This window comes from Kogia breviceps, chromosome 9 (assembly GCF_026419965.1).
Source record: "Kogia breviceps isolate mKogBre1 chromosome 9, mKogBre1 haplotype 1, whole genome shotgun sequence".
Classification (NCBI taxonomy): Eukaryota; Metazoa; Chordata; class Mammalia; order Artiodactyla; family Physeteridae; genus Kogia; species Kogia breviceps.
In genome coordinates, this window is record NC_081318.1 from 38,301,457 (window position 1) to 38,328,018 (window position 26,562).

Here is a 26,562-nt window from a genome sequence, read left to right on the forward strand (position 1 = left end):
AAGTAGCCACTATTGTGTTGAAACTGGAGTCAGTTTCTTTCATTTTCCAGAACTCCATGACAGGCATGGCTTTTTCATTCCAGTACAATACTGCCATGCTCCCAAGCAACAGCCTAGTTAGCAATGCATTAGTCAGGGTAAAATGATATTATAAAGGTGGGGGCTATAGAATTAAGGGTGAAAATACTACCACTTGAAAGAGAAGATCATTTTAGTCTTTCTGTTTAGATTTATCCCCAAATGACCATTTGGGATGCTTGATATACTAAACATACCTGTAGCAACCATATTCTTTGAAAAAACTTTTACTTATTTGTTATCATTTGTTTTGGCCAGTTAGAGAGAGAGAGACAAGAGAGACAGAGATTGAATCAAAGAAAATGTAGCCACAATATAATTACTATTTATAATTCCCTGTCTCCTAGAAAGTCAGCATTGTGATGAAGCTAAAGATGTTGCTTTATGTTTACATATACAATGAGAATTTTTTCCTGCTGTTTATGACAGCTGTGAGAACATTTTATTGGAATTTTCTCTTTCTTTAGCAAACATATGCTCTTAAACTTTTAGTTGTTTTGTTTGCTTCATTGGTTACTGACCTATCACTTCTAATTTTTCATGTAAAAGGCTAATCTATGGAATTTTTCTTCATAGTTGTTGGAATATTTTATAAGAGTGGATAGAGTAAGTTGGTCTTCCTCATAAAATACATAAACATTTTAGCAGTGCTAGATTACCTTCTTGAATTTAACTTATATTTCTTGGGTGATCATTCTGTGTTGAAAATAGGGGAAACATAATAGTTATCCATGTTTTTGTGCCTAGAAATAATTTATGGTAAGTAGACATGCCTGTTTATTTAACCAGTCTGAGGATGGTGTTAGGCTAGTATCTATCTATCTATCTATCTATCTATCTATCTATCTATCTATCTATCTAATAAATTTGAATTAAGTTCCTATATCAACATGTTGTGATAAATAAAATATTTTAGGCCAAAGAAAAATATCTGATTTTCTGAACATTACCATTCTGTGAAAGTATGGATTGAAGCTGGGTCTCCACTAGGTAACATAATTAACACATATTTGTGAAATCAGTGATACATAACCAGAATGCAAACCAGTTGAATATAAGCCCCTTAATGGTGGGGAATTTGTCCTGTTCACTTCTGTTTTTCCAGTGACTAATAGCCATACAATACATATATATTGAATATAAACAAAAGAAAATATAGTTAAATGAATAAACTATGGAATTATAATGTTAAAATTATGCTTGCTGTTATATAGTGTTGCTTAAGAAATTTTTACTTAATTAGAATAAATTTAAGAACTGCAGTAAGTATCAACGGACTGAAGTATGTACCATAAATCTATTTAATTTCTTTCTAAGTAAAATGGTTACAAATGACTGGCAACATATTGTTACTTGGCTTTGCTGACAATTGCACATTTTGCTTCACATTGTATGCATTTTTGTATTCAACTAGATATGCTTATTTATAGAAAATTTGGATTTATTTTGTAGTGTAAATTATAAAAATATATAATTCTTGTAAAATTATTTTTTTCTAAAAAAATGTTTTCCTTCATGCAATGTGAGGGGATCAGGTAGCATTCATAGAAATATAAACTTTAGAATTTTATTTATTATAGGCAAAGTTTGCCTTTGTATCCATTTGGTATCACCAAATTGTAATTTACATGCTTTGAGTACTTTAACCAGTGCTTAGTTAATTTCATGTGAGGTTTAGGAGGTAATATAGGGAGTATGAAATGCCATTCTGTTGTTGAAGCAAATGTCTTTTTTTCTTTTTCTCACTGGCAATTTACAATTTGAGCAAATAAATAGATCATGATTTGCTTTGAGCATCTGTATTTATTCAACTGTAACAAAAATACTTCATTTTAGTGCTCACTGTTAGGTATCTATTCAGAGTACTTATTTATTGCAATTTCTCTAAGAAAAATGTAGCTTGAAATGGATTCTCAGCTTTACCATATGTTTGATATAGTTCTTCATGAAGATAGAAACATACAAGAAACCTGAGCAAGTTCTTGCTGATCTATACAATACCTTCATCCTAATAGGTCATATTTCAGCTCCTATATTTTTGATAAATAGCCTGGCTCTTTTAAAAAGCTCTGTCCGTGGTGCTGAAACCTCTTGTGACGTGTGAGCTTGTCTTATTGATAAATTCTAATGTCAGCCTCTCTGTGATAGTGATTCATCAGGTTGTAAAATTTGTGTTTGGGAAACACATTTAATTAGCAAGTTTCATATTTTGGTTGTGTTAAAATTAACACCGTTGTCCTTTCATTTTAAAGAGTTCATAACAATTACTTTCCAACATTGTCAAAAACAGCTAATAATTAGAAACTGTCAGTGCTATCACAAAAGCAAATGTCTAGTATTAACAAATAAATTGATATGATTTCAGTGGTAGAAATGTTTACAGGCCAGTGACATGTTGATGATATGCAGAAAGCTATGGTAAGAAAAACACTTGATTATGAACAGATTAAGTAGCAGTTAACATGGAAGACTTGTAGCTTTGTAGAGATAAGCAATTTGCCTATAAAAAGTAAGGCTGGGCTTCCCTGGTGGCGCAGTGGTTGAGAATCCGCCTGCCGGTGCAGGGGACGCGGGTTCGTGCCCTGGTCCGGGAAGATCCCACATGCCGCGGAGCAACTAAGCCCGTGAGCCATGGCCGCTGAGCCTGTGCGTCCGGAGCCTGTGCTCCGCAACGGGAGAGGCCACAACAGTGAGAGGCCCGCATACCGCAAAAAAAAAAAAAAAAAGTAAGGCTTATTACCTTCTGTAAATTTTTTTTAATGTTTCAGGATGTTTTCTTTGTACACAAATACATTGGTTTTGTAGGACTATGGGTTTTTGTTTGTAAATATGACTAAAGCCCTAAAAATCTTGGTTGTTTTTTCCAGGTAAAATTCTTGTATTTTCTGTATAAGACCCTAAAATAATGACTAATGTTATTAGCACTTCAACTCAGTGATTCTCAATTTTTCTAAGCTGTGTTATTTAGGTGCCTTACAGTCATGGAAAACTGCACTTAATTTTTTTCTTTTATTTTAAGTCTCAGAAGTTTTTCATGAGCAAAACTGTCCTCTTAAATTTCTATTGAACTCTGGAATTCTTCCACTATGAATTCAGTATATCTTAAAATAAAATTTAAAAATCCTAGTCTCAGAAAATCCTAGTCTCCTAAAATTCTAAAATCCATTGTTATCCTGGGGAAAAGAACCATCCACTTTGATCATAACTGTCTTTAAGTCAGTACCAGCTAGGTTAGTTGCTATACAAGTATATAAACCTCCTTCTTTGGGGGTCATGTAGAACGTTTCCTTGCTGTATTTGCAACATAGAAGATTATTAGATTATTTGCTTGTTATTGCAGTGAAGCTCATTAAGTGTTTACATTCACAGCAAGATTTGAAAATTACACCTAGATCATAAGTCCTACTGAAATTTGGCGATATTTTCTGCAAAGCAAGCAGCCTAATGTTGAGCTACTACCAATTATTAAAATAAGACTTTCATTTCCTTAGATATTGGATTTACATTATATGAACTTAATAATTAAATCCACTCCAAAAGCTGCTTGTTAAGAAAATCTATAAGTGAATACATAATTTCCAAGAGGATTTGTTTCTGTCAATAAAGGGTTAAGTACAATGTTATTATTGCCTTTCAATATTGATAAAGTGCCTTCTAAAATCCATTTTTGTGCATTATAAAAATGTAATTACATCACCCAGTAAAAGTGTCTTACTCTTAGCATTCCAAATTTCATTATAGAAAAACACTTTTTGAAAACATTGTCATTTAAATGATATCTGGTCAAATGATATTTCCCAGAAATTATTCTTTATTTAGAAACAAAAACAAGACAAAAGCAATTGATTTTAATCCAAAATGTATTTTTCCTTATAAAAGAGGTCCACATATTCACTGTGTCTACTCTACAGAATTTGTCCATTTTATTACACCACGTGTCAATTCAAGTTTATCTGGTCACTGCGAAAACTCGTGGCTAACGTGTAATACAACACAGGAGGAGGTATTGCTCAGTTCAACTACTCTTATATACTTAAAAAAAATACAGAAATGTTTTTGTCCACTTTAACTGTAGTCCAGACATAAAAGTTACATGAAAGTTCTAGAAAATGGAATTGTTTTATTTGGTTGCCACAGTACCCTTTGAAGCCAGTTAATTAAAATGCTGAACTTGTACATATGTCCATTGGTCAGGAGCAGCATTGGTGAAGCTTAAACTTCCTTCTACAAAGTAATATTTCTCTGCCTTTTTTAAAGTACAACCACAGTTTTGAGTTTTCTTTGAAGTAGATTTAGTTAGTTGTTTTTAGGACATGTTTGTTGGTACACCTATAACAGTTGCTTTTACTTCCAATGCTGTACCTTTTTCTTTGCCTGCTTCCCAGAGGTTGATCAGAGGAGGATAAAGCTCACTGAATGCAAAGGTTGGTTTCTGTAAGTAATTTCTCACATAGTAATGTCCACCATCACAGTTCACTTCTTGAGAGAGGCAGCTGAAAAGACATATCATACCAATAATCCCCAGAAAGCCTCCAAGGTAGGCCATAAATGTTGTGGTGTTACTCTTATCATACTCTTTTCGATCAGGGTGCAAACCTTTTGTGGTGACATTTACACATTGTTTTCTGCTTTTTTGATAGATGGTGGGGATATCAACACAAATCTTATACTCAGTTGATGGGTTCAGATGAGTAAGATTATATACCTTGACATCAGATGGTATTCGAGCACTTTGGGCAGCATGGGAATTTTGAGTCTTGACAAAGGCTGTCCACTTAACACTGGATTTGAGAATTTTAGAACTTGCTTTCCAAGACACTAGAACTGAGTTGGCCTGAACATCTTTTATTTTAATATTCAAGGATCCATTGTTATCCTGGGGAAAAGAGCCATCCACTTTGATCATAATAGACTTCAAGTCAGCACCAACCAGGTTAGTTGCTATACAGGTATATAAACCCCCTTCTGTTGGGGTGATGCCACTTATATCTAGTGTGCCTTCAGAATGGACATAGAACTTGTCTGTCAGAGTATTAGGCAAGAGTTTTTTACCAGAAGGTATGATCCAGGAGATTTCAGGCTGTGGCTCTGCAGTAGCTCTGCAGTGTAAGGAAACATAGCTCCCAGTTTCTAAATCCAGATTAGAAGGAAAACTCTCGGGAGCTATAAGAGGGAGACAAATTTCCATCATTTCCCTGAAATGCACCTGCCGAACATTCTGGCCTTGGAATTCAGGTGGGTCCACGCAAAACAGTGAATCTGGCTCCATAAATCGAATGTTGGTTTTGTTCATATTAATCCAACGGATGACACAATCACACCTGATGGGATTGCTGTGTATGCTGATTTCCTTGAGGTTTGGCAAAGACTCAATGGTACTGCGGTACAGGGCACTAAGGGCATTGCTGTTAAGCATGAGTGATTCCAGCTTGGGTAGTCTGAAAAATGCATTTGGGTGAATGTAAGACAACCTGGGGTTGTTAGTAGCTTCTATTTTTCTTAAATCTGGCAGATTATCCACAGCAAGACTGTCGATGGAAATCAGCTCAGGCATATTGTTTATCCCCAATTCTTTTAAGTGTAGCATATTGCTAAAATCACCCCTCTGTATTCTATTAATGGGATTTTTATTTAGATCCAAAAATTTGAGGTTTACCACTTTTTGAAGAGCAACATGGGGCACTTTAATAAGCCTGTTGTCATAAAAAGAGATGCTTTCTAAGTTTTCAAGTCCAACCAAGGCATTATCTGGTATTTCCGTGAGGTTTATACCAGCTATAACCAGGCTGCGAAGATTGATAAGAGGCTTAAAGTTCATGTCTTTGATTCTGATGATTGGATTTTCCCCAATCATCAGAATCTCCAGTTTGGGAAGAGCCTCAAACCACTTACTGTTGATCATCTGCAATCTATTTGAATTGAGATGAAGTCGAAGAAGACTATGTAGGCCAATAAAGGCTCCAGGTGAAATTGTAGAAAGCAAGTTGTGATTAATATAGAGTTCTTGTAAGTTACTAAGTCTAGACAGACATTTTTCAGGCAGCTCAGTAAGTTTGTTTTCCTCTAGGTACACAGAAAGAAGCTGAGTCATCTTTTTTACATTAATATTGGTAACTGAAGATAAATTGTTTTGAGATAAGTCCAGGCCAGTAAGATTTACTGGAAAGTCTATGGAGTATTCAATTTTTGCAATATTGTTAGTCTGTAGGAGCAGAATCTGTGTGTCAGCAGGCAATCTGGCTGGGAAATTTGAAAGACCTAAATCATTACAATCCACTGTAGATGCTTCCATATAAATGGATCTAGGTGTAAACCAGGGCCGGATTTCACATGTACATAATTGTGGGCAATCTGCTTTTTTATCTACAGCTTGTACTAGCGTAGTGATAGCTAGGCCAAGTAGCACATGAATTCGGAGTGGCAGGTCCTTCATCTTAGCTTTCTTCTTCAGAGATTTAACGGGTCCTTAAGGATTCCACGGTCACTGCTAGTAAGATCAGTAAGAGTTGATAGATAAGGAAAATAGTTGCTTTTGTCAAATGATGAATGCCATAGAACTGCAAAGATTTTCTTCATGGAAAAAAGTGCCAGTGCCACAATTGCATTGTCCAGAAATGTCATGCATATTGAAGAAAAGGTTCCTATCTCCTTTATGATAGAATATTGATATACTTTTTGAAGATGGAGTATGTATAGATGGTCACAGGAAATTAAGCAATTCATTTATTTAAGAGTGTAATATTCAAATCCCATGCTTGTTCAGTACTTGCAGGAATAGCAGCATGATGCTAACTATAATAAAATAAAATATAAAAGAAGAAAGAGAAAAATAATTAGTCCAAAGGGAAAAAAACACAATATCCATTAACTAATTATGATTATCTTATATATAATATTCTTAGTTTGCAGTTAATTCAGTATGTTTTGATGACTTTGTCCTTGTTATGACTGTCCTTAATAGTTATTGGCCCAGACATTGGATAGGCTGTATTTTTTTTTTATTGAAGTATAGTTGATTTACAATGTTGTATTAGTTTCAGGTTGCGTACATCAAAGTGAATCATTTATACATATACATATATACACTCTTTTTTAGATTCTTTTCCCATATAGGCCATTACAGAGTATTGAGTAGACTAGCCTGTGTTATATAGTAGGTCTTTATTAGTTATCTATTTTATATATAGTATATGTCAATCCCAATCTCCCAACTTATCCCTCCCCTCCTTTCCTCTCTGGTAACCATAAGTTTGTTTTCTACATCTATGACTCTATTTCTGTTTTGTAAATAAGTTCATTTGTACCAGTTTTTTAGATCCACATATAAGCAATATACTTGTGTTTCTCTGTCTCACTTACATTACTCAGTATAACAATCTCTAGGTCCACCCATATTGCTGCAAATGGCATTATTTCATTCTTTTTTATGGCTGCAAAAGTGGATCTTTAGAAGACTGAAGTTACATTAAACGTAAAAATTATGCTGCCAGAATTTTTCTTTGTTTTCAAATATTTGCTTGTTTATAGCCTGTAATTTTATTTATTATTTGTCATTCTCTTTGACAGTTAGTTATCGGGGAAAAAAAAAGAAAACCTTTCAGTGATGGCTTTTTTATTTTCTCTTAGAGAGGAGAAATTAAAAGTTTATAAATAAGTAATACTGTTCAGTTACAATCAAATGAGTTAGCCTGTGTTTCCTCAGGTTCCCAGGAGATGACATTTAGAAATAAAATTATAAAATGAACTAGAAATTGTGGAATTTCGCTGAATTTTTCATTTTAATACGTACTTCTCTCCATAGTCTCCTTTGTATAAAGTGACTTGAATTTTGCAGTATTTGGAAAAGCTGGTCTAACTTGCTGTAGATGTACCTGTATATTGTCATACTTAACTGAAATTCAGATTAATGTTAGACTGTTTTATTTTTCCCTGAAAATAACTTACGTTCCATTAGTTACTAACAATGAAAGAGTAACTTTGATTACATCGCTAATACAGACACTTAGATGTACCTTGTTTTAAATGGTTACTGATGTCTTTATCATAACAATAGGCAATCTAAAACCAAGTTGCAATTTTGATATGTGCTCTATTGTAAAATACCACATTACTTTTACATGTACATTCCATCCGTTGGACTGCTGGTCAGCTCTCCCCGCAAGTGTGCAGGACAGCTGGAGCACGGCTGGACTGTTCATTCTGAGACTTCTTGCCTACCAGCAGTAATGGTCTGCTGAATAATCAGTCTGTGAATACTGTTCTTTTCTTTCATCTCTGCCCAATATTGACATTCATAATGGCATTGTTGAGTGACTCTAAGGTAGGTACTTCAGTGACAGAGATCAATATATTTGGAGATATGGTCTCTACAGAGAGATTAAACACTTTCTAATTTAAAACATTCTTTGGTTTTCAAAATTGGTGGAATATTTATAGTTCAAAGTCACACCTAATTCTCCTCTTATCCTTTAAGAGATGTGATAAAACTGGATCATGAAGTTCAGATAACTCCTAAGTTATCTTGAATTAAGTGTCTTTGCTTTTTTTGTTTGTTTTGTTACTTCACCTATTTGCTGATCAAAATTCCTTTTTAAAATACTGTTCACCTGTTACTCTTAATCTGTTTTAAGTAAGCTCTAAGCCCCTTGAGGAAAAAATTTAATACAACTGCTTCTTCCCTGAAGATGTTTTATAAATCCTTATCCCTCCACGATCTGGGGTCCCTCCTCATTTTCTCTGTTTCTTGTCATTTTCTGCCATTCTTCTGCATGCAGCCTTCTCTCTGCCAGTAGAACTGTGGGTGCCTCACCCTTTTCTCTCTGCCTGGATTGCCTGTTTATTTGTTTTACATTAATTATTGCTGTTTTATCAACCCTCAGTTCAAGCATCACCTCTCTGTGAAGCCTTCCATATAACCCCTCTCCCCAGTTGTACTTTAGCTGCCCTCTGAGGTCGTTCAGTGGCCCCAGCACACACCTCTGTCAGAATATTTAGTTGGTTCTCTGCCCCACCAGACACTCACTTCCTTGAGAGCCTGAGGCCTGCCAGCTCCTGGGCATGGTAATTAGGACATAGTAGATGCTCAAGAAATGTTTTCAGTGAACTGATAAATGAATTATATTACTTAATAAATGTACATATTCATGTTTGCTACATACAATTTAAGCAATTCGGTTTGTTTGATTTCCTAATTTCAGTATTCAACTGGTTTAACTTGGGTAAATCTATTAGTTACACAGAATGTGTGTTACCCTTATTACTAAAATCCAAAGATTAAATTTGAGTGTAATACAAAGGAACTAGACTTTAAAGTCAATCTAATATTATATCTTAGTTTATTCCTCAATTTATTCAGTCAACATTTAATGAACACCTTTTATGTGCCAATTATTGGTTAATAGTTGGAGGATAAAAAGATGACTTAAATATGGTCTCTTCCCTTCATAAGTTTTCAGTCTTTCTGGGGAGACACAGGTAAACAGATGGTTACAATTCAGTGTCAGAGATGAAATGGGAGCACACAGGAGAGGCATCTGGATAAAACTTAAAATAGAAGTCTATTGCCTCTTTATTCTCAAAATGAAGAAAAAACCTAGGTACAAAATATAAATTTCTGCATGTTGCCATAAATCACTCAGTTGAGAACTGAGCAATCAGAATTTCTGCCAAATAACCAGTTATATCCACTTTCTCTGGCAGAGCAAAAAGACTCCTATATTCTCCTTTATGTTAACTAGAGGATTAGAAATGTTCAAGGTGAAACATTCTTTTTGGAGGGATGTTAACCTAATAATACCACTTTTTGTTTTAAAATTTTTATATTTTCTTAAATTTATATTTAATTAGAAACTCTATTCTGACCTCACTTCATCATTTTGGCATAGCCATATGCCAGAAACAACCCTATTTGAGCTATATTTATTCTGCAAGCTTTTGAAAATAAGGAGAGTTTTTTTGTTTATTTTATTTTATTTTATTTATTTATGTCTGTGTTGGGTCTTTGTTTCTGTGCGAGGGCTTCCTCTAGTTGTGGCAAGCAGGGGCCACTCTTCATTGTAGTACACGGGCCTCTCACTATCGTGGCCTCTCTTGTTGCGGAGCACAGGCTCCAGACGTGCAGGCTCAGTAATTGTGGCTCACGGGCCCAGTTGCTCCACGGCATGTGGGATCTTCCCAGACCAGCGCTCGAACCTGTGTCCCCTGCATCGGCAGGCAGATTCTCAACCACTGCACCACCAGGGAAGCCCAGGAGAGTTCTTTAAGTGGTGAACAAATTCAAATTTTATTTTTACAGGTCTGTAGGAAGAAATTGTCAGTATGGGAAGTACAACAGAGGATATGTAAATTTTGCCTTTATTGTAATATTGATTTTTTTCTCATGATTTTGAAAATGATTATGATACTTTCACTAATGGATTATTTGGCATGGATTGTTTGTAGGATAGTAAGGCAGTAATAATATCTTACATCTTAGAGCTTTGTGGTTTTCCAAGCCCTTTGTTATTCATTATTTTATGTTAATAATGGCCTTGAAACAGATTGGAGAGGGATTTTAACCACTATTTATTTATTTATTTGTAAGGGAATTGACACCTATCTGTCTGAAATCACACAGCTAATAATTGATGAGGTGGGATTAGAACCCAGGTTTTATCCTTAGGCTTGCATGCATATGTAGAGATGCTATGAAACTATTTTAACAGAAGGTAATGTAGTGATGTTTTTCTTGGGAAGGGCTGACATTACCTTTTACTTCAGCTTTTCAAATTTAGAAAATTAATTTTATCAATCTACTAATAGTGACTAGGGTGTGATTCACACTAACCAAACTCAAAAGGGACAAAACCCAAATGCCAATACATTACAATGAGAAATATGACTGTCAAGAGATACAAATACTCGAATCTGCTGGCCAGTGCTTTTGCTCCATTTAAAAAATCTACTTGGAAATGCAAATTATTAACCTGCAATTTGTTTGTAATTATAGAGTCAGGTACAGGGAAGTTAGGTTAGACTTCTTAATTATCATCATCATCAGAAATGATAGCCTGACATACCTGCTTTAGTAAAGAGCATATCGTCACCAGAAATTGGACCTCTTGAGTCTCATGGCCCTTAGCATGACCTCAGCCCCCAAACATCTATGCTGGGAAGCTTTTCCTGTATTCATTCTTGGTCACCTCTCATCTGTGTCATGATGATCATTTGTTTACATTTTTTTTTCCCTTACTGGCCATAAAATTATTAGACAGTAGATTATTACTAGACATTACATTATTAGACTATTTCCTTACTAGATATAAGATTATTAGATTATTATTTTCTTACTAGATTATGAGATTATTATTATTAGGAACTGTGCTCAGTTTACTTTTGATTATATTAGTACATTTGATTGGTTGATTAGTACCTAGGCCAGTATATAGGTCATTAAACAAATGTTTGCTACATGCTAACTCACAATTGTGTCTTTCTATAATTTGTGTTGTATGATAGAATATGGAATAATGCTTAAAATGACTGTTTCCCTTCTTAAGTAACTTAAAATAAACAACATAGGAAAAAAATAAAGAGAAAAAGATATGCTCCCAGAATTTTACAGAATATTTTTCTTATTGTTTGGTGGTTAGAGAGTAGAAATAGGGGACTTCCCTGGTGGCTCAGTGGTTAAGAATCCGCCTGCCAATGCAGGGGACACGGGTTCGAGCCCTGGTTTGAAAAGATCCCACATGACGCGGGGTCACTAGGCCCGTGCGCCACAACTACTGAGCCTGCGCTCTAGTGACCGCGAGCCACAGCTACTGAAGCCCACACGTGCCTGGAGCCCGTGCTCCACAACAAGAGAAGCCACTGCAATGAGAAGCCTGTGCACTGCAACAAAGAGTAGCCCTTGCTCGCCTCAACTAGAGAAAGCCCGTGTGCAGCAACGAAGACCCAATGCAGCCAAAAATAAATAAATAAATAAAATTAAAATTTATTTAAAAAAACAAAGAAAGTAGAAATAACACAGTTATACTGCCAACTTTCCACTAGCAAAACAGAAAGTGGTTCACTTTACCAGCACCAGTTTAAAAACATAGCTGTTCTTTAGGTACACTTTGGCTTTATCAGTGAGAAAATGGTTTCTGCTGGTGGCTATTTTGAGGTTTGGGCTAGATAACAGTGATAATGGTGATGTTGATTTTAGAAGGAGATATTGTCGTTTGTTTTTTTATGTGCATTGGTGTAAAAAAAAATTTAAATAACTAATTATGTCATTAAAAAATAGATGGACTAGCTGAATCCCATTTTCACTTTTTGAGAATTTTAATGCATGTGCCCTAAACCCTCTCACTTCTATCCTCCCTCATCTTTCCCTCTTCTACTTTTCCTTTTTGAATATAATGAAAAAAATAAACTCTCTGAAAAATGTTTTCAAACTTAGAAAATTTGTATTATGTAATTATTGATATACTTACATAATTTCCCATACTCCATCGATTTGCTGGGATTATTTTTTCTTCTAAAGAGTAGGAAAATTACACTTCAAAAAGTCAATGTTTCTACTTAGGTTTTGAAGGTTTTAGGACTGTTGCCTGGATAGATGATCTGGAGCCTAGCATTGGGATTGGGACATAAGTCTTCAAATAAATTTATATTATGGATGGATGGGTGGATGGATGGATGTAAAGTAGATAACATGTAGATAAAATATTTTGCTTCTTTTCTTTAAAATAAATTAAGCCATATGCAAGTAAATCTTAATAGTGGATAAATTTTCATTAAGTGATTTCTTGTTGTTAGAGTACACATTCATATATGTAGTCATATGTAGGAGCTAAGGACCAACTCATAATTAACTATTGCTCTTTTCAGTTGTTTTTTCATATAAAACTATTTTATAAGGTTATTTTTTGTACCTCTGTTAGTTGTTTTTTTTTTTTTTTTTTTTGTGGTACGCGGGCCTCTCACTGTTGTGGCTTCTCCCGTTGCGGAGCACAGACTCCAGATGCACAGGCTCAGTGGCCATGGCTCACGGGCCCAGCCGCTCCATGGCATGTGGGATCCTCCCGGACTGGGGCACGAACCCGTGTCCCCTGCATTGGCAGGCGGATTCTCAACCACTGCGCCACCAGGGAAGCCCTGTTTTGTTTTTGTTTTTTAATTTTATTTATTTATTTATTTATTTTTGGCTGCTTTGGGTCTTCATTGCCATGCGTGGGCTTTCTCTAGTTGCCTTGAGCGGGGCTACTCTTCATTATGGCGTGCAGGCTTCTCATTGCGATGGCTTCTGTTGTTGCAGAGCATGGGCTCTAGGCTCGTGGGTTTCAGTAGTTGTGGCACGTGGGCTCAGTAGCTGTGGCTCGCGGGCTCAGTAGTTGTGGCTCACGGGCTCTAGAGCACAGGCTCAGTAGCTGTGGCGCATGGGCTTAGTTGTTCCATGGTACATGGGGTCTTCCCAGACCAGGGCTCGAACCCATGTCCCCTGCCTTGGCAGACGGATTCTTAACCACTGCACCACCAGGGAAGTCCCCCTTCTTTTAGTTTTAAAGGCAACAGAATCATATATTAAAGCAAAATAAGTTATAATTGAATATTATACAAGTTCAAAAGACAATGTTAATGAAATGTCACTAGGAATGAAAACTGACATATCAATGAAATGTATTATATAAAAGCTCTTTTAAATGACTTGCTTGAATGACTTATACAGTCCAAAATCAACCCTTATATAGAGCTTATCATCTATCTACTTTTTCATTTATTCTTCCATTTGATCTGTCAATAAATATTTGCTGAGGGCCTACTGCATCAGTCACTGTGCTTGCATTTCTAATCTTTACACTTTATAAGATTTTTAAGAATTGAAAGATTAAAAATGATTTTTCTTTGACAGAGAATAATTGGCAGTGAACTTAAGGCCCTTTTTCTGGGGGTGTGGGTGGTAAATTCGAAGACTCTTTTTAAAAAAAAATTTAGAAAGCATTTTAAGATGTGGAATTTTCCTAATACATATGTCATTTTGTGCTTTCTGAATTTTTCTCATGGTGTCTTTAATTTTTTTGTTGGCTTCCCCACATAGATTTTGCCTAAGGGAGAGTCAAAGATCTAAAGTGTTTTCTGTGTTTTAAATTAAACAAGTAATATATGTATAATTAGACTCTGACCAGCAGCATGAAACCTCCCAGTTTAGGCCATTAAAAGAAAACAATTTTAAGAATTCTCATATCTTATGATATTTTTTAATACCTGTGGACACTCGTAACTTTAGATTTCTTTAAAATAAAAATAGAAATTATTTCTAGATATAATTATGTATGCAACATTTGAGAGCAAAAGCTACTTTTTTCTTAATAAAAAGATCTTAATTCTTTAACTTATTCTGTTTTTCTACATTTATGAAACATTGACCAGATACCTCCTTTTTGGCAGGCACTGTTGTAGCTACTGCAAAGTCAACAATAAATAAGATGAACTATCTGCTCACCAAGTTCTGAGTTACTGAAGGAGAAAATAGCAGAGGATGGTGCACAGTAGAGTTGACTTGTTGTAGTAGTAGTATGTGTACTACTCTATGGATGCACAAAGGAAGAGGCTTAGTTCTGTCTGTCCAACGGAAGTAACCCGAATGTTGTGTGTTCTTTTATGATGCTTATAAAAAATCAACTGAAGTAGTGGGGAAACACATGGGTAAGAAAATGTAAAATCCAGTACCTTTCAGGTGAATTTTTACAATCCTAAAGCTTAAAAACAAAGTGTGGCTTCTTCCCCGTACCTCATTATGTGTATTATAAAGACTACAGAGTCTGAAGAAGAGAAACATTTGCATACTTAAGATCAAAAATTGTTCAAGATGGGAGGTTGCTATGGCTACATTAAAGCCCAGTTTTTCCTTTTCTTCTATAGCAAATTGCTAGCTAAGTTCATTTGTATGAAGAAGTACTTAAATTCTATTCTCCCATTATTTGACTTTATATTCCTTTGTTGTAAGACTCAGTCTTTCTTCATTTCTAATTGAAGGTTCCATATCCCAAAGGTATTGTTACATTATTCTAAATGCATCCCTATAAAAGGCTATTCTTTTTTCTTGAGAAATATTTATTTTCCAGTTTTTCAGAATTAACTGGTTAAATATCTATGTCAACTTTCAGGGAGTGGATAATGGTGACTAGAGTAGTTTAATGGATACTATCTTAAAATATTTATCTGTTAATAAAAAATTGACATAGGGGAAGAAAATTTGCTTTGCATTATGAAATATGGATCAGGTTTACTAGGCGATTATGTGATTGTAGACAGGACATCTTACTTTCCTGTGCCTCAAGTTATTGATCATTAAAATTTAGAAATTGGTTATATGATCGTTAAGGTTTCTTCATATTCTAAACTGACACTACTCTGAACATGAAACATTTTTTAAAAGGTGTCCAAAAACTAGCTGTGGGTAAGCTGACTTATTCAGTTTTAACCTTTGTATTTAATTGATCATTAGTTTATGTTTAGTGCTGTAATCCTATGTCATAGACACATTAGGATCACTGAATTTTAGTCATTATGGAGCTTTTAAATGCTATCAGATTAATTACCTGCCATTATTCTTATTTCATTTTACGTTTACATCTAGCTAGTGGTAAAAGAGGAAGAGAGTTACTTTAGTCATCATATTGAGGCACACTACACTGGGTAAGTAAATTGCCTGGATTAGGTCCCTTAATGGAATAACTGAGGCAAAAATGAGTTGCCAGTAATTATTAATATTGACATATGAACAATATATTCAATATGATATTTTTGCTAATTTGAAAGATATGGATTTTTAATAATATCAAGTTCCGGCCACCTGAGTAAATTTAGTATCATAAAATTAGCATATTTTTGATGTCATAAATTTTTTTTAGCTGGAAGTGGGCATACAGATCTGTTGATTCTCAACCTCATCTCAGTTGTGAAAACCTTTGTTCAAATAAAGTCTCACCTAGATTCAGAATAAGTCAAACATAGGAAGGAAGATCTATTCTGGTTAGCATGGGACGTGGGATGGTGGAGGAGAGTGTGGTTTCTGGAAAGATTTAGATGGTACCCAGCTTAGCCTTTCTGCCCATAGCATCTAATCCTGAAGAGGCTCCAAAGACCTCAGTTTTCTGAACCATCCATTTATTCCCATCCTCCCTTAGAAATGAGGTAAGGGAGGCCCTTAGAGTGAAATGACTCATACAAAGTGGTTCATTCTAAAACGGTGTTGAAAATTTGGAGAGACTTTAGGCATTCTTTCTAACACAAATTCCCCCACTGTCATCTCAGTCTATAGACCTGCCACAGTGAGGTCTCTTTCCCTTGACCTTGACTGAATCCTAATTGGTCTTTCTCCTTTCAAGTGAAAAATCCCTAAGTGTGTTATGATGCCACTCAGCTTCCATGGTAAGTATTTGCCGAGTAAGGGATGGGGCAAGGAAGAAGGAAGTGCTCTGGAGGAGGGTAGGTATGGTAAGAGCAGTTAGTAACAATACATCAATGGCAGGCATGTCCCATGTTCCACTGGTCTCATGCCTCATGTAAGTTCTCACAGGTACTCCTCATGTCATCTCTTTTTGTAGACGCTAATATCATCCTTAATTTTCACATGAGGCCAAAGAGGTTAAATGACTTGCCAGTTTACATCCCCTCAGATTCAAATCCCTTTAGTTTGCCTCTGAACCACTGTTAAATTAATTAAACAAGGAGGCCATTAACTGATAGGACTCTAATTCTATGGTGACCCATGTAAGCAAACCAAAATATAAGCCTGTAAATGCCTCAAGGTTACAAAATCAAAATGCTAAGGACAAGCAGGCAAATAGCTTACTAGGCCTTAAGCTATAGCCAATCAATAACTCCCTTTTTTTGCTTCCACATTTCTCTCTCAAAGCCTCTCTCTGAGCTCCTGCCAATGGAGCCTCCTAACCACTAATGGTTTGGCTCTACCCTATTCTAATAGATTTTTGCTCAAACTCTTAAAATCTTAATATTCCTCAGTTTATCTTTCACTACCACTAAGCTCTACTTCCTCTCAAATGTTTATTAACATAGTACCACTCATCTTAGTAACTATTCAGAAATGTATTTCCTATAACTGGATGAGTACACTGGCTTTTGTTGTTGTTTGTTTCTCCTTCTCTGATAGAAAAGTTTTACTCAGATGAAATTTAGAAGGCAGTTGAGTGTTGCAGAAGGAGAACTAGAATAAGAAAACCTTTTTTCTAGGCCTAGTTTTGCTGTGTGATTCAGATAAATCATATTGCTCTCTGAGTCTTAGTTTCCCACAAAATGTGGGGTTTGGACAAAATTTTCACTATTATTTCCAAATTGATTGTTAATGTTCTGGGAAATCCCATAAAGATTTTTTATAGAGTTACCATTATAAAGAAATCTCTTTTTTAGAGCAAAATTATTTTTGTTATTGTACAGAATTCATGCACTAAAATGTATGTTATTACCGATACATTTGTGGATGCTATTTTTGAGGATGATTTCCTTAGATTCTGATATTTTGAGAATCTCAAATCAGATATTTTGAGATTCTCAAACTGGATAACATGCTCTTTTGTCATTATTATAGGAATAGCTATAGCTAAAAAGAAAAAAAAAAGAGAGGAGACTTGATATTATTTTGTGTCCTTGTCATATTCCGGACATTCTATTTGAACAGAGAATATTAGTGCAGATCTTAAACAAGTCATGTACTATTTTCATCCCTCATGAAACTAAGCTCAGCTGACTCTCTTGGATTAAAATGTAGGCCTTGCAATGAATTTCTTTTAGAGAAACCAGGAGTAACTTAAGCAGCACAATTTTTTTTTCTCCCGATTCTTAAAATATGCTTTGGGCAGATTGTGAGGTAGTCTTTAGATTTTTTATCTTTTTTCTTCTGCTGTTTTCAAAATTTGGGGCTTGTGCTATGTGGGGAGATCCATAGGGATAAAATAAAAAAGGATCAAGATAGTTTTCTTTAAAAAATAATGCTAAACATGGCACCCCAAAACAGCAGATTTGTGGCAGCTAGTTATAGCATAGCCACAGTCAGGAAGGATAATTCGCAGTGCAGAAATTCCTCATTTATAATATTCTTTTAGAGAGTGGGGAATGCCATCTGAGTCTCAGGAGTGTTTCATATTGGTGTAGTGATTTCTGTATACTTAAAAATAACAGGTTGTCATAATTCAAAAAGACACATGCACCCCAATGTTCATTGCAGCACTGTTTACAATAGCCAGGTCATGGAAGCAACCTAAATGCCCATCGACAGATGACTGGATAAAGAAGATGTGGTATATATATACAATGGAATATTACTCAGCCTTAAAAAGGAACGAAATTGAGTCATTTGTAGAGACGTGGATGGATCTAGAGACTGTCATACAGAGTGAAGTAAGTCAGAAAGAGAAAAACAAATCTCGTATATTAACACATATGTGTGGAACCTAGAAAAATGGTACAGATGAACCGGTTTGCAGGGCAGAAATAGAGACACAGATGTAAAGAACAAGCGTATGGACACCAAGGGGGGAAAGCGGCGGAGGGGTGGGGATGGGGTGGGATGAATTGGGCGATTGGGATTGACATGTATACACTGATGTGTATAAAATGGATGACTGATAAGAACCTGCTGTATAAAAAAATAAATAAAATTCTAAAATTCAAAAAAAGGTTGTTGTGATACTATCATTCCTTATCATGAAAAAATTTCTGATTTGTATTTATTTTTAATTACAGTTTTTGTTCAACTGAGTACTTCATTAATAGCATTATTTGTGAAGTTGATTTTTGTATGTAATTAGCCAAACAAATGGTATTTCTAAGCCGGAACTTGTTCTATTTATTTATGCTTGTATTTCTTCTGTGAGAATCATTCCATGTATTGGGGAGCTCTAATTTATAACATAGCATAACAGTACTTCATTCAATATTGTGTGAGAGCCAATGGAATTTGCTTTCTAACTTCCTTTTTATCATTCTCTTGTTATTTAGCATTTGTATAGTCCCAGGTGTAGGTGTCTGTGGGGAAAAGCACTCATTTATGCATTAACCTTAACATTCATTCATCTTAGATTGAAGTATAATTATCTTATTTTCCAAATTGGAAAACAGAATAATGGAAAATTTGCTTCAGGTTATAATTAAACTATAGATCTCTATTTGGGTGATTAATAGTAATTTAGCAGCAGGGTATTGTGAAAGCATGCAGACCCAAAAATTAGGAGAAGACCTCATGACCTTTAGTGACTTGATTTCTAAAATGAGAGGTCCCTCCATGCTCTATAATTAAATAATTTTTGTAATAATCTTAAATAAGTTAAAAACTGTTTAAATATATTTCCTGAGCAAATATAACATATTACTGACAGATAGTGACAGAATTTACATGGATATTTCATGATATTTATTCACGTTTTACACGTGTGTCAAACTGTGGCATATAGATAGGGTGGGAATTTTACTAGGAGCAGAAGTAATCTATAAAAGGATTCTTAGGACCTGTACAATTCATAGGAAATTTGGAGATTTTTTTTTTTACTCATATGTCAGGAACAATTTATATATGTGTAAAAAATAATTATTCTCTTTGCAAAATGTTCATGTACATGTACATGTGTAAGATCCATTAGTTCAGAAAATTCTCAATGTGATTGACTAAACTTATGTACTGAGGTTTCCCATTTTGTTCCAAGTTTTATTCCTATCAGTAGAGTTTTGGATAATTGACTTAGGCATCGATTTGTATTTGAAAACTTTCACATGGATAAAGAGGACAAGTCTGCCAAAATAAACTTTCCTTTTTCCTTTGATACTTTTGTTTTCTGAAAGCTTGTTCTTATTGTCCAGTTCCAGTTTATTTGGGTAGTGCAGTGGGATGATTTGTAAATGATGCCATCCTGCTGTCTTAAGAGGCATTTCCAGCTGCATTTAGAGACAGTCTCTCTAGCACATTCCCCTGATTGTGTGACAGGAGAAATACTTGTATGGTACCTTGCAGTATGATGGTTTGGAAATGCATGTTTCAATGTAGACGTACTTTCAGTTACCCTCCATTTCTGATGAAAGCATTTGGGGTAATTTTCCAGACAATTCAAACAATTTTAAGATATTTTTCTTCTTCCTTATAAGGTAGCCAAATACCCTAACCTGTCTTTTTTTTTTTTTTTTTTTTTTTTTTTTTGCGGTATGCGGGCCTCTCACTGTTGTGGCCTCTCCCGGTTGCGGAGCACAGGCTCCGGACGCGCAGGCCTAGCGGCCATGGCTCACGGGCTTAGTTGCTCCGCGGCATGTGGGACCTTCCCGGACCAGGGCACGAACCCGTGTCTCCTGCATCGGCAGGCGGATTCTCAACCACTGCGCCACCAGGGAAGCCCCCTAACCTGTCTTTGAAGTCTCCATTCTTTGAGTCATCTGAAGACTGTCCATCTCCCTGGTGTAGTTAAAAGAAATATAGAGAGATTCCAGCCTGAGTTGACCAGGTACATGTATGCTGCCCAGTGCTTTCTGATCACAAGCACTGCTCTCCCTGGCATCTTATACATGGGAGGACATGATAGGCATATATGCCACCCCCACCAAAAAAAAAAAGAAAAGAAAAAAGTGTGTTCTATATTGATTGTCACAAGTACAAGTAAATGCTTTCATCCTGATCTCAGGAGGGTTGGTTTTTGAAGCAGAGACATGCCATAAAAGGATGACAGGAAAAAGATTTTCATCATGTTTATGTTCTTTCATTAGCTCAGTTTGGCAGAACAGAAAGTCTTTGTTTTGTAAAGAAGATAAGGATGCCTCTGAACAAGAGTCCAATGATGTACTGCAGATAGAGAGTGAAGAATATTTTAGTTGCAATATTATTACAGAAAACTGAAAGTTACATTTTAGAAAGGAATGTTCCTTTGACGGGAACTCAGAGTGCAGGGTCTCTGGGTAGTTCAGCTTCTGTTCTGCATATAATAAAAAAATTGGTTTTCATTGCTATTAAACAAAACAGCATGAATACCAGAGTTTTATATTTTTACTAAGAATTGTGAAAATAAAACACATTTTGAAAGGAATCGAAATAAATTGAGCTCCTATGGTCAAATAATTTCTTTAAATGCAGTGAACAAGGGTGTGAATCATAGCATCACATTTCAGGTGTGCCGCGGGTCAGCATTTGTCTGCCAATGAGTTCAGTGATGGATGATGCTTTTCTGTTACTGTAACTGAGGGAGCTGATAATACAGATAGGGTCTGTATTATTAGTTCCTTATAATGAGCGTGGAATTGCTTGTATATTTTCATTTGAAAAGCGTGTTGGATTTCCCTCGTGGCTCTGTGATTTCCCCCTTATATTCTTGTCAAACTGCTTAAGACAAGTGCTATCTCTGAGTCCAGGGGCTACAAGAAAAATTTTAAAATAGAACAATAATAAAAACTCATTTGAAAACTTGAGAAAACCTTTCCAAATTACAGTTTTGAGTTTCAAAAGTAATCATCTAAACAAGGTATAGGGGGAGTTTTCATGCCTGTGTGCATGTTTGTGCATCTCTCAGTAAGAAGAAGCTCGCTACTGGACACGTCGTGTGCTCTTTAACACTTGTGTTGACAAGTGATCATTGTGAGATGATCTGGTGGTACTTGGAGGAAGTCTGAAGGGGCAGACAGAGTTAGTTCTTGATGCACCCTAAGTCAGTGAAGCTTTATTATTTATCTCATGTGTGGAAGTGAAAGGTACTATATGCAACTTAAAGCTTTGAGTTTCCGTCTTCCTGTCACTTAACTTATAGCCACTTAACTTTCCAGTAGCCTCCCAATTGCTCTTTACTTGGAGTTAATTTTGTGGGACTACCTTAAGTAACCAACTTGCGAAATTTCGTTGCCTAAAACCTCCTTGAATTCATTTAATATTATTTTTGACAGAGGGGACACAATTTGATTCATATTCTACCTGCTCATAATGGGCTTTATGATGAATTCTACTTTAATAAGTTTCCAGTAATATTCAACCACTATACCATTTAAGGATTAGGCTACATTTTGGTAATGAACATTTGGGGGATATGAGACCCCAAAACGGTGACATAAATAAAGCAGCATGTATTGCCTTTAAGTGTTGAGTAGAAACGATCAAAGTTTAAGGAGGAAGTAAAAAAGACAAAATGGCCATTTCTTTGAAAGGGAAAGTAGTACAATTTGTGATGCCTACAAATTTTAATTTTGTGTTAATAGGCAGTATAGGCCCTTGCTAACATTACTTCTTTTACAACAGCTACCTCATGAGGAGCTTGGGCAATATGCCAACTTAAGCTTTTTTTTTTTTTTTTTTTTTTTTTTTTTTTTTTTTTTTGAGGTTGCACTTTGGCTAGAGGACCAGTCATGGAAAGGATTCTAAATCTTAGTTGGGAGAAAGGATTCTTTCAAAACAAGGTTGTAAATTTGCATCCACTTTACACTTAAAAGCCTGGTATTCATCTAATATATGGATTAGGTGAAAAACTAGGTGACATATCACCTGTTTGGAAGAAATTCTTAGTGATAAACTCTCTACAGAAAATTTAGGAATACATTTAAAACTATCATTTTAAGCTAAGAGAAGCAAATAGTTTTACATTATGTTATAACAGCTTCACAGGGTCAGATTTAATATGTTTTTAGTTTTGATTACTGAATTTGAGTTAGGAGAAAAAAAACTTTCCCTTCACACAGTTGCATGATTCAAAACCTAGAATCCTTTAAATTTGATCTGGGACATTCACCAAAATTTACTATTCCCATGTGCCCAAACAAAATTATTTTGCAAAGTAAAGTTGATTTACCATTAATTTGTATTGCAGGAATATTTCACATTGTTCAGCCAAGAATTATTCAACATTAATTTCATATTATGAAGAAACTTTCTTTGAAGCTTAAGAATTTTTGTATTTAATACTTGTATTTTTCATATCATATTTACATTTTAGATGTCTTCTTCAAAGATAGCCATGTAGTAAAGTTTAGATTAAACCACTAGGGAGTTGGAGTTTAAGATCTAAATTTCAAGAAGACTAATTTTTTTTTCATGGTGTTTTAAATTTGTAATACATGACCCTGGTTAGTAAGATATATCTTTGTCGTTACTCCTGGTGTTGTGTAGGTTTTCTTGGAAGGTATAGTTTTGTTTCAGTGAATGAAAGCTATCCTCAGTGTATGAGAGAATAATTAAATTGTGTCAGAATGATGAAAGATACGGAGTTGAAAATTCTAGTTTTGTGATTTTCTTTAATGACTGATCTCCAGCAGTTATACGGAGAAACATAGATTAAAGAATATAATTTTCTCTAATGTAGACTTAATTCCAATATCCATGGACAGATAAGGTCTTTGATGCTTTACTTTCATATTTTACTGTAGTTCTGATCCTAACATTTCTTAAAGGTCTTTGTCATTTCCATGAATGTTTTGCTATCATATAACAATAGCAACAAATAATGAAACAATGAAAGTAATAGCAGTCATAATATGCTACACTGCAAAAAAAAAAAAGCTAAATTCACTTTTCATACATATCCCAGAATAATCCTGTCAGCTTGTGTTGTTATACCTGCTTAACAGTGATGAAGTGAGGCTCAGAAAAATTTAATGAGTTGGTCAAAGTCTAAGGGCTGGTAAGTGATGGCTCCTGAGCTTGATCCCAGATTCCTGATTCCATTATCGGTCACCTTTCTGTTAGGCTGTACTGCATAAACCTTTGTGTTATAGATGCATAGGTGCTTGACTAGCCCCTTTATTAGTTGTTAATAAAGTACTTACAGGTCTACAACAATGTCTTATTTACTTCATCAGCATACACAAGGCTGAATATTCCTTTTTTTGTATGATATAATTAGATGATGGTTCTTTTTAAAACTTATGAAGGAAAAGTTAACGGTTCATCACATAGTTGGCAATGAACATGTTACATTGTACTGAAATTATTTTAGGCATTTTAGACATTTGTTCTTTAATTTGGCTTTTAATTTTCCTATTTGGTGATGTTTATAGACCACCTTACCAAAAGTACTGCTTCGAGTCCCTGTTTTGTTTTCCTTATATAGCATTCAGGACCACTAGAACCTATTTATTTATTTATGTTTTGTTTATTGCCTGTTTCCCACCACCTCCAACTAGAAAGTTAGCTTTATTAAAGAGTTCCTGTTTTGTTCATGGCTATGTCTCCAATGTCTAGCTAGAATAGTGCCTGGCTAGTTAAGAAAGTATTGAATGAATGAATGAATATCAGTTGACTTTAATTGTAAATTCCCGAAATAGCATTATAAGAAATATTTAATGTGTAAGACACTCATTTGTGACCTCGGTTTTGCTGATGAATGCTGAGTTCCCGACAGTAGCTTCTGTGAGTGGAATATTGAATAACATAAACTTGGCAAACTGAGAAATAAGTATGTATGTGTTTATAATTTGAGCGACTAAGGAAACTATAGCAAAAGCTACTTATAAATAGTAGCATGTATAAAAGTATAGTTAAATACAGATTGCTTAAATCTAATCATGAGAATACCTCTAATCCAATCTTCACCCTCATAATAGTATCTTGAATAAATATGTCTGGAGAGAACTAATGAAGATAATGTTTTGTGAAAATGAGATAGGTTTCTCTCATTTGATTTTTATAGATTATGTCTGTAGTAGTATAGTGTAATGAGGATGTAAGGGATATGGATTAATTTCTTAAATTTTGTGGCATTTCTACTTGGAGAATGGAGAAAACCATGTAAATTTGGTCATAGTATGTTCTTAATATCTGGACTTGTCACAGACTTAAAAAAATTAAAATGCTATAACAACAATAAAAAATGATAATAATAAACATTAAGATAATTGAATGTAAGTGTTGAGAAAAGTTCTCTAGAAAACTGGTTTGGAGTGGCTGGCAGGCCTTGCTCATGGCCAGCTCATAGTGATCAAATGGGAAGTGGTCATTACATCAACAATCTGTGAAGTTTGCATCTTTAGGGAAGCCTAGATTGGAGTAAAGAATCTGTGCTGGAAAATGATACTTACAGAAAATAGTGTTTCCCTAAATACTTTGGGGCATAAAAACACCCTTGTTGTAAAGAAATTCATATATACCCTGTTAAGGAAAAAAAGTTGATGCAAACCAAAACAATATCTGCTGTTAGTCAAGATGTGCAAAGGGTGTTGGTACCAAGTTTTGGCAGAAGTACTTAGAATCCATGCAGCACATGTAAAAATGAGTAAAATTTACTTAAATGTCAGCTCTGTATACCAGATTCTGTAATATTATCAGCAGAATTGGAAGTACTCTACAGTACAACTCAGAGCTTTGAAATGGACAGCGAGTGTTACAAATAAATCTTTGGGAGTTCGTTATTATCCAACAAAATTATTGCTCACTATATCTGAAATAACAAATCTATGGCTTTGACATTTAATCAGAGCATGAACACATTTATTGAATCTCGTATTTGAGATTATTACTCCAGAAGCGCCCCAATTAAAGCATGTGGATTTAAAAAATTCCTTTCAGACAAAGTAAAATGCACAATACTTGTTATACATGCAGATTCTCTTTATTCTTTGCTTCATGTTCAGTTGCCTTTTCTTTAACATGCTTATTTTGAGTTTTTAATGAACAGAAATGGCTTTAATATAAGTATAAAAGAACAAACCAAGAATTTTTTGTGTGTGTAACAATGGACCTAGAAAGTTGAAGCTGCCCATATTCCCCTGTGACTGTTCAGTTGAATGTAAACTATTTATAATGGAATGTGAAAGGAAGTTTCTATCTGCTAAGGCTGGTATTATAACATAAGATGATTTTACATGCCTACATAATTTGAATTTTTAGGCTTTAAATAAAGACTCTCCTTAGTCTGAGTCCAAGAAGAAAGGAAGGAAGAGAAGGAGAGAAGGAAAAAAGAGAGAGAGAAGAGGGAAGGGAAAGTGGGAAGGAATCTGAGTCTGTACCACTCTTTCACTTTCTAGTGAGAAACTCTAAGTATTGTCTATTCATGAGCTTCTGCAAATCACATTGCAGCTTTACTGTCTCTTCTCTGATTTAATAGAAACTTTGATTGTTTTTCTAGGATTTATATCCAGAGTAATTGTTTTTGCATTTTAATGTAGTAAGAAGTAGATTGAATAAATGCATAACATATTAGAAATGCTATTAAGCAAATGATTCTATGTGGTACTATTGAATGAATGTTTTCCTTTTCTCTTATGAACAAAACACAGATTTCTCCAATTATTTTTAAAATGATCTCTCTTGTTGCCAAAGGAAAAGTGAAAAAAGAATCTGTATGTTCACTCCATTTAATCTTTCATGTGATTAACTGGAGCAACAGAAGACTAATATATACAGTCACGAACTTTTGCCTCCAAGATCTGTAAGGAACACTTTTATCTGAATCTTGGATACATAGTGTTTTCACACACTGAGACTTTAGTTCCTGTTATCTTGTTATTTATATTATAAATCCCTAGTATCTTTTAGCTGCCATACCTCAC

At 34.9% G+C, this 26,562-nt stretch overlaps 2 protein-coding genes across 3 annotated transcripts in view; one reads left to right on the top strand and one right to left on the bottom strand.

The window, feature by feature from the left end:
- The window catches only part of IMMP2L (inner mitochondrial membrane peptidase subunit 2), a 915,024-nt gene that overhangs the window by 439,497 nt on the left and 448,965 nt on the right, over nucleotides 1-26,562 (top strand). The gene's annotated exons all lie outside the window — the stretch shown is intronic.
- Nucleotides 3,842-26,562, bottom strand: part of LRRN3 (leucine rich repeat neuronal 3) — a 38,278-nt gene continuing 15,557 nt past the window's right edge. Inside the window, exon 2 of the mRNA XM_059073530.2 lies at nucleotides 3,842-6,870. Within this exon, the coding sequence (XP_058929513.1) occupies nucleotides 4,385-6,511 (2,127 nt within the window). The 5' untranslated portion in view covers nucleotides 6,512-6,870 and the 3' untranslated portion in view covers nucleotides 3,842-4,384. The remainder of the gene's footprint in view (nucleotides 6,871-26,562) is intronic.